Raw genomic sequence first — 14,712 nt, 5'->3', positions numbered from 1 at the left:
TGCCCTTATCCTTCCAAAGCCTGTGAGGATGAGTAGGTTTTATCACCCTCTTTCCTAAGCGTTCATTCATTTACTCACTCACAACAAGTATTCCTCATGCGCCTTCTATACACCAAGTACTGAGGAGAACAAAACAAAGCGCCTGTCCCCTTGAACCTATTATATTCTAGTGCCAGGAAATGATCAATCACCAAATAAGCTCGTGAATTTGGAACACAGCAAATGGCAGTAAGTGGAGAAAACGTGGGGCAAGGCAGACAGGGAGTGCTGGGCTGGTCTTTGTGTGATGAAGTAACAGAGCAGGGACCCGGAGAAGTAATACAGCAAACCAGGCCTGTATCCGGGGAAGAGCATTTTAGGCAGAGAGCACAGTAAGTGTTAAGCCTGTAGGTGTGCTTTAGGTGACCTACTGCCACCTTTTTCACATGATGAAAGTGAGGCACAGACGAGGGACATGTCTTATCCAAAGTCACCCAGCTAGTTAAATGCAGAAAGAGGCCTACAATTCAGGTTCAAGGCTTTTTCAATTATGAACTGAAATTTAACTTTCATGTCCCTGGATCTCAACCTTCTCAGTTTCAAAACTCTTTGATTATTGGGCCGCCTTGGTGGGTGAAAGAGCCCATGAATCATTTAAGTAGGAGGCAGCATCAAATTCTAGTGCTGAGTAGGGAAAGGGGACACAGAAGAAAAAAGCCAAAACCTAAATACAATCAGTCTCATTTAGGGTACACTGTTAGGACTCCACTGCCAGCTCTTCTAGAAACTACTTAGTATAATCAATGAAATAAATGTTACCTTTGATTATACAAATAAAATGTTCATTTATAGCTTAATACCATAAATAACACATTGATTCATTAATTTATCCATTAATGACAGACTTCATGACAAGTCCGTATTACATTAGTTCCATGACAAAATGCCAGTAATTTGTACTCTAGACTCTGAGAAAATGTATTTTACATCTTACCTCACTATATTTTCAACTTTCTGGCAAGACTAATCCCAAAGTCTTCGAACCCTCCCTTCTCCTATATTCAATCACTTCTGTTAATCTAGTTTCTTTTATTTTCTCCACCTATAATTTTACTTTACTCTTACCTTATTCCCCGTGAGATGAGGCTCAATATAGATGGGCAAATGGGAACACATCGATATTAAGAGATTGCTAAATAAAGAGGAAGTTTGGACTCCATGTGTCTCATGCATATCTTCCCTTTAGCAAAATTTGTCAAATCTAAATGAGCAACACAGAGTTGGAATGCACTACCAGTCAGAATACAGCATTACTTTATTATGTAGAACCACACTCCCTAAATTGTGTTCCTTAATAAAGAAATTCATCTATAAATGATATCAAAGATTTTTTTGTTTGAGCAGAACTTCTGAGTCATCTTCAAAAACAAGAAAGACACAGTGCAAATGGTTCGACAGAACTCACAATTTTTAGTAACAGCTCTAGAAAGTCTTTTCTGAGGGCCTCAGACTATGTATCTATAAGACTGGGACAGTGATTATGCTTTTCATAAAACTGTGGTAAGTGTCTATGGAAAACTCTGACTAAAATACTTTGGAAGGGGGTTTGTCATCGTGTCTTTAGCGTACTGCACAACAGTAATTGTAACAAAAATGATAACTGAGAATAATATATATTGAGCACTAACTAAGTGCCAGGTATATAATATCTCATTTAATCCTTCATGTAAAAGCCCTATGCAGTAGGAACTATCCATATACATGAGGAAACTGAGGCACAGAGAGGTGAATCAACTTGTCTCAAGTCCCAAGGCTAGTTAGTAAGTAGTAGTTTAGCTCTCTGGTATGAGAGGCCATGATTATGGACATGTGAAAGGTTTTCTTTCTTTCACTGAAAGGTGGTTTTGTGGTTTTAACAAGGACAAACCCACATACCATTCGGAAGTCCTCTTCGAACTTGAAAGCCCCACCTCCTGTGGCACAGAGAGTAGTGTGAAGGCTGGAGAAGTTCTTCTCGCTGCCCATCTGAATGAACGTGTGCATAGCACTGGTGGGGAAGCGGATGAAATGCAGGTTCCCTTTGCGCCCACACATGGTCAAGTTTTTCAGTTCCAGGTGGACATCCCGGATCCCAGTTTTCCCATAAGCAGTATTAGAAGTCAAATACTTCCTGATGCTCTTCAGGTTCTCCACTTCCTCTTGTTCCTCTTCGGCTGTAATATCCTTAGGTTCGAAGTAGACCAATTTAACCAACGTGCCACCGATATCCATGCCAAACCACGGGAATGCTAGAGGACAGAAAGACAGAGTGTTGCTGAATTCTATACAGGCAAAGAAAGGTTTTAAATATTCAATAAGGAAATGCAGTGGTGTCACATCTGCGTGGGCATTGAACATTCAGTTTCCCTGAATTCAACTATATGTGCCTAAAAGAGAAGACAGACCAGGAGAAATTCACAATTTAAATGGTGCTCATGATTCTGCCCACACTCCACTCAATTAGAGTCGGCCTTAGGATTGAGTATGAGGTGAGAAATAGGATTCTGCAGTTTCCTAAAGCAGTCTCAGTTCCCATGTGCTTCCCAGGGCTCAAGAATCTCACCAAGTTGGGTGCAGTTCCGATACTTACAGAATACATATTTTGCATCTACAATGGATCCCAAATGCTAACCATTTTATCACAATCCTGACTAAAGAAACAGTGACCTGTTCCAATGCCATAGGAAAAACTGGCTTTGCTAGGTGTACCCATAGGCGATGTATTGATGTCTTAAGCTTCACAATGCCTTCCTAGGATATTTTTCAATGATAATCTTTACAGCATTCAATTTTTGTCTCCATGCGCTGACTTTATAAAACACGACTCCACTGCTTCATTCTACAGAATAGGAAGCAGAAAGGGAGAAAAAGTGGGCGATGAGAGATGACGGGCAGACATGATGGTGGCAGGATTCTAAAATGAACAGCTCCTGTTACATCTAATTTCTTCATTAAGCAGAGACACTTGGTCCATCTCAAACAGCCTACCTAGAAGTCCCTAACCCAGCTGCATGTTATAATAGAATTGCCTTTAACATTCCAATATCTGGTCTCCTCTCCCACGGATTCTGATTTAATCCAGGGGTGGGACCTGGGCATGAGTATTTCTTAAAAGTTCTCCAGTGGTTACCACCTATAGGCTTGGGAACTACTAAACCAAAAAGAACCACAGCCACTGACAGGCAAGCCCACAAATAAGCACAGCTCCTGACCAGGTCTGCAACAAGAAGGCATGTCTCTAGATCAGGGGTGTCCAAACTTTTTTCAACGTTTTTCACCAAGGGCCATATGCAGTAAAATAAACAAACAGCCGGGCCACGCACTCGAAGTGAAGTCTGTATTGCCTCACCTGGTTTATTTAAGTAAACTAAATATATTTTTGGAATTTGCTGCGGGCCAATTAACAATGGCTCATGGGCCGCAGTTGGCCCAAGGGCTGTAGTTTGGACACCCCTGGTCTAGATAAAGATACGTAATATATGTATCTCACAGATGACGTCTCTTGGTCCATTCTCTAAAATGATATACATACAAACACAGCAGGTCCTCCAATAACGTCGTTTCCTTATAATATTGATGGGATGCCATAGGAACTTAACTCTTGTCTGTGTCAATTAGCCTATGGTAAGTTGGTTTTGTTATATGTGACTTTGCTTAAAGTCACAGAACCTACCGACATTACATGAGGACTTAATGTGTGTGTGTGTATATATAATTTTTTGTCTTAATCGGCTGGAGATGTTTGTCTATGACAAAATGAATCTCCATTGTAATTATTTTTATTGAGAATGGGCTGAGCTCCCTGAACAGGCTGACTTTATTTAGAGGCAACCTGGAAAGTTACTGCTGTGCTGTTAAATGAACACAGAGCAAACCCAAATGAGTATCCAAAATCTGGAGTCTCCCGTTTCATTCCCTCAGCAGACTCCAGCGGCTAAACCTGAAACTGTAATATGAAAACTGAGTGTAAAGACACGGGGAGCTAAATTGACCTCTTTCAAAAGTTTAATTACTCAGCCCTAGAGAACATCCATATGAGTAAGACCTGGTCAAATTGTTCATATTTTATACCTAGAGATTACATTGCCAGGCACGTAAATGGGACCTACAGAGTTCTTTGTTCTCAGCAGCCCTACTACTTAGCCCTCTACATTGATATGCTGGGGACAGAGGGTGTGAGGGAAGGGAGGAGGACGATTCTCTGTACACAGATTCTTCTTTCCTGTGTGTCACTGCTGTCATTTAGCTTAGCTGCTCCACACTTGGTAAGCAGTAACTTGAACAGTATGGAAAAATAAAATCCCAAACTGCCAAAAGATTAAGATCAACAAATCTGTCATTAATGGATAAATTAACGAATCAATGTGTTATTTATGGTATTAAGCTATAAATGAACATTTTATTTGTATAATCAAAGGTAACATTTATTTCATTGATTATACTAAGTAGTTTCTAGAAGAGCTGGCAGTGGAATCCTAACAGTGTACCCTAAATGAGACTGATTGTATTTAGGTTTTGGCTTTTTTCTTCTGTGTCCCCTTTCCCTACTCAGCAGTAGAATTTGATTCATTGCCTCTTTTTCCCACCAAAGGGGCCCAATGATCAAAAGTTTTGAAACTGAGAAGGTTGAGATCCAGGGGCATGAAAATTAAATTTTCAGTTCATAATTCAAAAAGCCTTGAACCTGAATTGTAGGCCTCTTTCTGCATTTAACTGGCTGGGTGACTTTGGATAAGACATGTCCCTCGTCTGTGCCTCACTTTCATCATGTGAAAAAGGTGGCAGTAGGTCACCTAAAGCACACCTACAGGCTTAACACTTACTGTGCCCTCTGCCTAAAATGCTCTTCCTGGGATACAGGACTGGTTTGCTGTATTACTTCTCCGGGTCCCTGCTCCGATGTTACTTCATCACACAAAGACCAGCCCAGCACTCCCTGTCTCCCTTGCCCCACGTTTTCTCCACTTACTGCCATTTGCTGTATCTAAATTCACGAGCTTATTTGGTGATTGATCATTTCCTGGCACTAGAATATAATAAGTTCAAGGGGACAGAAGTGTGTAAACTAAAAGCTGATGTCCATAAAACAAGGTGCTATGGATAAGTGGCTGACTTTAGGTCCATCTTCTCTCAGCATATTCTAAAGAATAAAAGGAATTATTTCCTAAAGAAATTCTGGCACACGTGTACAAGGAGACATATTCAAATATGTTCACTGCAGCAATTTATAACAAAAAACTGGTAATGATCTAAATGTCCAACAATATGTAAATAAAAAGTGACATGCTATATAGTTATGAGAATCGACTAGGTTTCTGTCTCAAGATGGATAGAGTTCAAAAACAATGATGAAGGAAACCTCCTTTAATGGTGAGCAGAAGTGATGTGTAGGTCATCGCTTCCAGGCCAGAACATTTAGCTACAGGCATGAGACTCTCCAGAGCTTTCCCACAGCAATGGGAAACATTCCAGGCAGTGGCCGGTCCATCGGCCTAGGTCCTGGCGTGAGGACGCAGCCAATCCTCAATGCACATACAGCATGAGCACAAAATAAACCTTTGTTCTTTAAACCGTTGAGATTTGGGAATTGTCTGTTACTGCAAAGAACTTGGCCTATTGTGACTGCTGCTGGAAATGGAGTGTTGCTTCAACAGCAACTAACAAAATGTGGCACTGGCTTAGAGGCCAGGCAGCAGGGAGAAAGGAAACAAATTCTAGAGGCTAGCAAAGCATTTTGTAAAACCACCATGTATGAGGACTTAGAAGGCAGACGATACACCTAAAGAAGTAGTAGATCTCGTGGAAAAGGTTGAAGGTCAAATGTTAGTAGCACATGATGGTGACTACTGGCTACATCTTAAAAGGCATAACCCAAAAAAAGAGTGAGAGATGGGCTCAGAAAATAATGGACTGGTTGGCAAACAAAAAGGAAAGGGAATCAAGTCCATCAAGTCAGAGTTGTAGGGTTGGAAAAAAGTAGCTGCTTCTTTCTCTTCCCTGATACATCAATGACAAAACTGAGAGAGCCTTTGAGTAACAAAGATCAATTAGCACTTAGCTTTGGAGTGAGGTTCAGAGGAAGAGAATTACACTCCCTCTCAACACCCTGAAAGGGTAAAGATGTCTCTAAGTAAAGATGCAGTTAAGTGGCTTCTCAGTTAATTCTTTCAATTAGAAAAGCTCAGGGGAAAATACACCAGATGTGGCTTCCCCACCAAAGCCTGACAGGTTCAAAGTAACATCAACTGCATTAATAAAGAAAGGCTGGAAGTACAAGCACAAAGCCCTACAGTAAATATAAATACTATGCCAAGAACTGAGTGCTGGGCATGTGGAAATAAACTAGAGTACAACAGGTAAGAAACCTAGTTCCTTTTGAAAAGAGTGGTGCTGCCAAAGAAACCAAGAGCTTGAACCTACAATGGCTGGGAAAAGTGTTTAAGACCTGGAAGCACTCTAGAGCCCCAACTCCCTAAAGCAGGGGTGTCAAAACTGCAGCCCGCTGGCCAACTGCAGTCCGCAATCCATTGTTAATTGGCCCGCAGCAAATTCCAAAAATATATTTAGTTTACTTAAATAAACCAGGTGAGACAATACGTACTTCACCTCGAGTGATTGGCCCGGCTGTTTGTGTATTTTACTGCATATGGCCCTTGGTGAAAAACGTTGAAAAAGTTTGGACACCCCTGCTCTAAAGTCAGGAAGCAGCTGAGAAACTGCTCAGCCCCTATTGGGATCACATTCTCCAGAGCTCACTTAAGATGTGATCAGGGAGGCTACTGGGATGAAGGCAGCAATGCAGTGGGGAGGTCCTCCCTGACAGAAGAATCAGGACCCCAAAAGAACATTCTCCACCTACCAGGCAGGAAGCCTTGAAGATTTCAGAACTGTTTCAGAATTGGGAATGCCTGAGGTCCAATGAATGGGTGTCTCCCATTCACCCCAACCTTTGTTTCACCATTATGTATTAATATACAATGTGGGGGTCGGGGTGAACAGCAGGTAACTTGCCTTTTTTGGTTCAGGTTTCTAGATCGAGTTGACGTCAAAACAACTTGGTATCACACCCTAATTTGGAGACTACTGTGCCTCACGCAGGTGCTATGACTGGATGGGACTCCAGGGTTGTCTCCTTGGGGAAGGGCATGACTATGTCTCACCTGCAGGCGGGAGAGTGGGCCAATTTGGTAATCAGAAACTCAAATTGTGCTGGCCAAATATTTCTGGTTCTCTTCCTTCCACACCCATGGGATCAGACTGTAACTCCTGGCCATTTTATAATTGAGCTGGGCAATGTGCCTAATCCGGCCAATGAATGGAGAATGGAAATGGTGTATGTCATTTCCAAACAGGAGTGCCTATGGCTGGCATTAGACCCTTCAGAACTCTTTCTCTGTTACCATGACCAGCAGAATCCAAGATAATGATTGCTCCATCATCTGAGTCAGAGTGAAGATGAGCCAGGCTGGAGCCCCCAGCCACCCCTCAATAGACTCGTAGTGTGAATGAGAAACAAACCTTTGTTGTTTTAAGTCGTAGAGATTTGAGAGTTATTTGTTACTGAAGAGTGATCTCACCAATCCTGACTAATGTACCGTCCATCAAAATCTTTGGCTGGTTTTTTTCCCCCTGGATCCCTCCCTCTCCTGTAGAACCAGACCCAGGGACTGCCAGTATTGCTGATAAACATGTGGTAGCTGAATAAGAATAAAAAGGTATGTACGTCCTGCTGCATTTATTTCTGTCTAAAAACTTCTCTAAACACAAGCCAAGGCTGGCAACCCTGTTAGTAATTAAAACCATGAAATGAATCTGTATTCCAAAAATGGTGGTAAAAACATTTTAAAATTTCATTGGTAGTTGATAGCTTTAAAACAAAGCTTGCTTCTTAAAGACCTTTCCAGAACACTAAAATGGTCTCTAAGGGACCCTTATGCTTCCTGCAGTAAATTTCAAAGGTTACAGTGAACTCCAAATAGCAAAAATGAGGGGGGGTGGGAATCAACAACCACAGATAAGGTTTCCCAGCAGTCAAAGGAACAATTTTAAAGAGTGAAGGGAGTCGGACATTAGAAAATCTACCTCCTCTTGAACAATGAGCCACAGAGCTTTAAGAGGGGTTCCTGGTGAGTAGCAGATCAAGCTCCCTAACGCCCATATTTCTTCTTGTATGTAAATTAGGCACCAAGTACTCAAGATTAGCTCCTTTGGGCACAGCTGTAACTCAGTAACCAGTTGTTCACCGACAGTAACAGATCTCTCAAGGTACCACCAAGCTGGAATGGACTGTCATAATAATTTGTCGTGACTAGGGAGCAGCCGGACTGAATTTCTTTTCCCACAATTTGTGAAGAGATTTGTGAAGCAAACTAATTGGTGGAAAAGATGTCTGAGGACGTGTAACCAACAGGAAAAAAGGCTTTTAAAGTACTTCGGAGATATTTTTACACTACATGAATACTAATTACATTGGAGTTGCCGAAGAACCTCTACATGTTAAAAAAACAAAAAAAATAAATAAAACCAAACAAAAAACTTTTATTAACTTAGATCTAGGTGTGTAATAGAATTGTATTTCTTTAAAAATTTCCTTTCTGATAGCTAGGCTTCCCTTCACTACATCTAAATTTGGTTGACAGTATAATGAAATTCTTTGCTAATATAGTCATAGAAACATATAACTTTACGAGGTGGAAGGAACCTTAGGTCGAGTTCAACACCCTGTTTACAGATAAGAAAATTAAGGCTTAAAAAGATCAAGGAATTGTCTAAGGTCAGTCACACTAAGTATCATCAGAGCCAATTTTCCATTTCACAAGCCAGTAAATCCCCCTTTTTGAAAGGCTAGTCTGAGTTGTCTGTCAATTATAACTGAGAGCTTCCCCACAGATAGAATGATTATGGGCAAGTTTCTTTCTTGAGCCGTTTACTAAGCTGTAGAATGGTGGTGGAATAAACTGATCACCAAAGTTCTGTCTAGTTTTCACATTCTATCTCACAAACACACACACAAATACACACACACACACAAAGCCCTCCAAAACCATATATATATGGGTTTTTCAAATATATATATATACATATATATATATAGTTTTTTTGTTTTTGGTTTTTTAAGCAGGGCGCAGCTCACAGCGGCCCATGCGGGGATCGAACTGGCAACCTTGGTGCTACCAGCACCACGCTCTAACCAACTGAGCTGACCGGCCATCCCGAAAGAAAACATATATTTTAAACAGCACAAAACATGAGTTGAAAAACCTAAGAACTATTTAAGAACCTTGAAGAAAGTAGTAAATGTAAAATTTACTAAAAGGGTTTCTGTAACACCGTAAAGAAACCCGTAATTATTGCACACAGAGCAATCTGCTAAACATTAAATACTCTATGCAGAGGAACTTGAGCCTCGTTTTCTTTCAAATTAATGCATACCAGATTTCTTTAGTTTGAATTTTAGTCACATGGCAATACCCAGCATTGGCAAGGGTTACAAGGGCAGACCCTTGCAGAGTACTGACGGGAATGTAAACTAGCACAATCTTTCCATGGGGCTATTTTTTATATATTAAAAAGCTCCAAATTGCTGTACACGTTGATACACTAGATCCACTTTACACTAAATAAATAATTATGCATGTATTCAAAATTTTACCTGAAGTCATTGAACTTTTACTGCTAGTAATGAGAAAACTTATTTATTATCCAAAAATAAAGGGCGGGTTAAATAAATGATTACCTATTTTGTAGCACAGCACTTAATGATGTCAGAGTGTTCATTCTGTATTATTAGGTGGAAAGGTCAGGTGATCAATGGTACAGTTCATATGCTTACAATTTTGTGTAAAAATTAAATGGCCATTTGTATACAGAAAACAAGACTAGAAACTTTAAGCCAAAATGTTAATGGCCATTCATCCCTGGATAGTGAATTTAGGGTGATATTTTTTTCTTCTTCTGGCTTTTCTGATGATGCTTTTCAATCTTTTATAATCAATACATTTAATCTTCACAATCAGAGTTATTTTAGAATTCTCAATCAAAGCCTTCTCTCGAATGATGTGAAAGAAAAATTGTTTTCACTTGGCTTCAATGAGCAGACAGCTGATTTATAGTCATGGAGAGAAGATGTCGGCATTCCCCATCTCAACAGCTCCTCCCCTTCTCCTCAGGCAATAGCCTCCCCAAATCAAGTTTGTTAACCATTACACACAAGCCATCAAGAATGACAAGGAAGGGCAGGTCAGGGCGGGGCTGGAGGGGCAGCCTTGTCCCCACCCCACCCCACCCCCCACCGTAGCTGGGAAGGGGAAGGGAATTAGATCACATGACGTTGGAGTAGAACTTATCTTGGTGACTTCAGGATGCTGGTCCCATTGTTAGGTATAATTATGAAAAATTAAGACTCCAAGAAAGAATTGCCAGAGAAGAATTAAAAATAAGATTTTTAAATGAAAGTACCCACCTGAAAGAAAAGAAACCAATGGCAACAGCAGCAATTGAGCAGGGTCCTGGGCATAGAAAACCCACATACAAACCACTGAAGTCAGTGTGAACAAAGCTGAGATCGACTATAAAACATTGTATGTACCATAAGGAGGCTTTCAATCAAGAAAAGAAAGTATGTGTAAGTTGTAAAGGAAGGAAGGAAGGAAAAGGAAAGGAGGTTGGGGAGGGAGGGAGGAGAAGGAAAGCATGACACCCAGGAGCAGAGTTGTTGAGCCAGTTAGACTCTTGACACCACCAGCTCTCCCTCAGGTAGGAATTCAGAGTAGGAAGAGGCTTGATTTACCCACCTACAATAATACACTATCGTCAGGGCAAAACGCTTTATGTTAAATTTGGCATTTCAAAACACACTTAAAGGGACCCAGGTATGTTTGCAGGAAAGGATCACTGTGGGAAAGGCCACACAGCCTCAGATTCTGATCAACTTTCTCCCTCTCGCCCAGACAAGGGTGGGAACAAAAGGGCTGATCATATTCTCATATTCAAGAGGGAAAAAGAGAATAGTGAGGATTCCTTTCAGGACTTCTGAGGCAAGAAATATTATCACATCAGCCACAAGAACTAAAGTCTGCATGCAAGCCCAAAGGATCTGTTAGACACAACAGGTTCCATGCCAAGGACCTGCGGTAGTTTTAGACACTCACAAAAATATTTAATTTCTTTAAAAATCGGAAGAAAACATCTGACCTTTCAGGTCAAAGAAAATGTTGTACTATATCATATCAATATAGTAATCTTCATACCAACACAGTAGAAAAACATTTTTATTTCTTTCGTATGGAGGAAGGGGGCCCATGAGGGAGAACATGTGCCTGGGGTCCATGAAAAGTGTCCTGTTTACATTTTGCTCCACACCTAATGCCAGGTTAGAACGGACAGGATACCATACCAGAGTGTACTCTGCATTTGCAGTTTGAACTGAATCTTTATGGTTTATTTACAATTATATTTCCTTCAAGCAACTTCAATTTTGGTATTTAGTGCAACTAAGTTTTAAAGTGTTTACTTACATCTATTTTAAAAAAACCAATGGTGCTATGTTCACCCACATTATGAGTATGTCTCAAATTTGCCTCATCATCAAAACCACGTAAGGCACTTGTTAAAAATATAGACTCCCAGGCCACTGACTGGAGATGCTGATGCAGCGGGATTGGAGAAAATGTTTTCAAGAAGGGGCTTCCGTAATTCTCACTGGTCAAGTTGAACACCACTGTTCTAGTTAAACCAAACTCAATAATTTAAGCAGCTGGACCACTTTTAAGTGAGAAATCAGAAGTTTGAAGAAGTTGTTTCCCTTGCTTGTAATTTCAAGGGACTGTGAGGCTGGCAACTGAGGGCAAGGTACAGCAATGACCCAGCAGGTGGTCTCCTTCCCAGGAGGGTCTTGAACACATCTAATTGCTTGTTAATGAAATTATTTATGGACAATTTATTACAGGAGTGCCGCAGGTGATTTTCAGATTTTCATTACAGCCTTTGACGGTCCAGCTATCATCCACCCATGACTAAACCCCATGGCTCTGGCTTTAGATGTGTTCCACATATAATTAAATGTCATTGTGCTTCTCTCTCCCAGTGAGTCCCATTTTAAAAGTAACCAGGCATGCCTCCATAAAGAAGTGAGCTCTGGCAACAGTACTTGTGCATTTAGGTCGTGCGGGCAGACGTCTGATCTGCAACTCATGTGGTCGCCCTTGACACAGACAACCACATGAAATCAGAACAGACAGAAACACCGACATAAAAGCTACGCTACTTTTTTTGTATTTTAAGGCTAAGATTTGAGAGAACAACAACAAAAAAGCTCTCTTACAGGGCACCATTCTGGTGGCACCAGTAAATGTATGCTTAGCTTGGATCTGACCAGGAGGAAGCAGGGCCAAGATGAAGCTTGAGATGAGGGGACCCAAAAATGTCAAACCCCTGAGGTTAAAAATACGTGTCCTTGATTCTCTTCTTCAAGTCGCTGAGCCATTCATTGAGGTGCAGTTTCTTCCTCAAGGTCCTGGGGCATCTCCCTGCCACCCTTACGATCAGAGTAGAAAGAGGGGCATCACTCTAGTGACCACTGAGCTCATCTTGTCCATCATCCCTGCAGTCGAGCCCTGTGTTTCTGCTCCATGTCTCAAGGAGAGGAAGTGGTAGGCAGATGAAATTCGGTTCCCATTCCCAAGTCAAGTTCTCAGGCTGAAGAGGTGGGAGGAAAACAGAATTCCAGACCATCATGGTCATCTCCCCTATTTCCCATCAAGAAGCTGCCTGCCCTGCCCAATCTAGAGGCAAGGGAAGGTGAATATCAACCTTCTGTGTAGTCCTCACCTTTAATTACGCCACCTTCTTCGTCAGAAATACAGCCCTTGGACTAAAAAGAGATTCCATAGATTCGACTATGCAGGCATACGAGGGTACACGTGTGACAATCTCCAATGGGACTGTCTCAGCAACCGAAATGATCGCAACTTGCACCCAGAATGGCTCCTCCAGCTACCTAATGCCCCAAACTGCTGCTCAGGATGGTAATCTCATTACTTGCTTAAACAAATCCCAGTTTAAATTACCAAGAGGTTTAGCTTTCTGTCTTGACAAGCCACCCGAGCATGCTTACTTACTCCAGGGATGCTCCAGGCAATTTAACACCAGGGAGTGGAGTTAATTAAAGAGGCTTCCAGGAGAGCAGCATTGCTAGTCGGCACCGCCAGGCAGAACAACACGTCTACTTGAAATGGGATTTGTTCATTTATTTTAGCTCGACTGTGAACGTCTCACAAATCTTTCAAGTTGAGCTGAGTGGGGACTGAGGAAAGATGTGCCAACAGCTCACATGCAATGCAAGCTGGAACAGAGGACAGTCACAGCACCCTCCTCAAATAATCTGAGACAAATACATGCTTGTGCATCCACCAACTCATTGAACAGACATGTGGCAATGAACCTGTCCCCTTGACACTTATAGTCTAGTTCACAAGGACTGATAAAGAAGAACAGTCTGGAAAGGAATGAAAACTCCGCTGAGTGAAATTCACATTGTCTTGGTACCAGACTCTACTTAACTAAAGCAATCCTTTAGTATTTATGAATGGCAGCTGTATGCAGGGTTTCCGCTTAAGCACCGTAACTAAAACAAAGTAAAGCCTGACACTTCCTACCATTCAAGGACCTTATAGTTAAACGAGATGACATTCAAACCTATAGAAAATTTAAAATCACAGGATGTTAGTGTTGCAAGGACACAGGGCTCTTTTAGGAAAATGCACATCAAGACCACAATGAGATACCACTTGAAACCCACCAGGATGGCTGTAATTTTAAAAAATGGAAAATAAGTGTCAGTGAGGATGTGGAGCCTTCACACACCGCTTGTGGGAATATAAAAGACTGCAGTCACTTTGGAAAACAGTCTGGCAGTTCTGCAAGAGGTTGCACATAAGTTACTGTATGATCTAGCGAGTCCACTCTTAGGTATATAGCCAAGAGAAATGAAAACATATGTCCTCATAAAAACTTCTATGCAAATGTCCATAGCAGCATTATTCATAATAGTCAAAAAGTAGAAGCAACCCAAACGGCCATCAACTGATGGATTAAAAATACACGTGATATCTCCACACAATGAAATAGTACTTGGAAAGGAAAAGGAAAAGGGGAGTGACTGCTAATAGATTTTTTTTAGGGGGTGATGAAGTGTTCTAAAATTTTAAGGCATGGTATAGGAAATGGAGTCAACAGCATTGTAATAACTATGTGCGGTGACAGGTGGTTTCTAGACTTATTGTGGTGATCACTTTGTAAGGTATATAAATGTTGAATCACTATGTTGTACACCTAAAACAAATATAATACTATTGTGTCAATTATAATTAAAAATAAAGAAACTTTAAGATAAAATTGGTTGTGGTGATGGTTGTACCCTATAAATATGCTAAAAAAAAACACCACTGAATGGTACACTTTAAATGAATTGTGTGTAAATTATATCTCTATAAAGCAGATTTTACACATCTATAAAGCTCAGGCCCAATCCCTTCATTTTATAGATAACTTACCATTTAAAATGTAAACGACGACTCCTAATAGTTTTTGAAGGAAATCTTTCTAAAACGTATAACCCACTTTCCCATATTCTTAAAGAAAATGTTAACTCTTTCTGATGACTCAGGGTCATATGGACATCAATTTTTGTGCCTC

General features: G+C 40.9%; 1 protein-coding gene across 2 annotated transcripts in view; it reads right to left on the bottom strand.

Moving 5' to 3' along the window:
- The window catches only part of PANK1 (pantothenate kinase 1), a 45,531-nt gene that overhangs the window by 18,257 nt on the left and 12,562 nt on the right, over positions 1 to 14,712 (bottom strand). For both annotated transcript variants that reach the window (XM_019739082.2, XM_019739091.2), the window contains exon 2: positions 1,915 to 2,267. In XM_019739082.2, the coding sequence (XP_019594641.2) occupies positions 1,915 to 2,267 (353 nt within the window). The remainder of the gene's footprint in view (positions 1 to 1,914; positions 2,268 to 14,712) is intronic.

The sequence above is a fragment of the Rhinolophus sinicus genome, linkage group LG07 (assembly GCF_036562045.2).
Source record: "Rhinolophus sinicus isolate RSC01 linkage group LG07, ASM3656204v1, whole genome shotgun sequence".
Lineage (NCBI taxonomy): Eukaryota > Metazoa > Chordata > Mammalia > Chiroptera > Rhinolophidae > Rhinolophus > Rhinolophus sinicus.
Note: the sequence above shows the minus strand (reverse complement) of the source record. Positions and strands in the feature narration are given on the sequence as shown.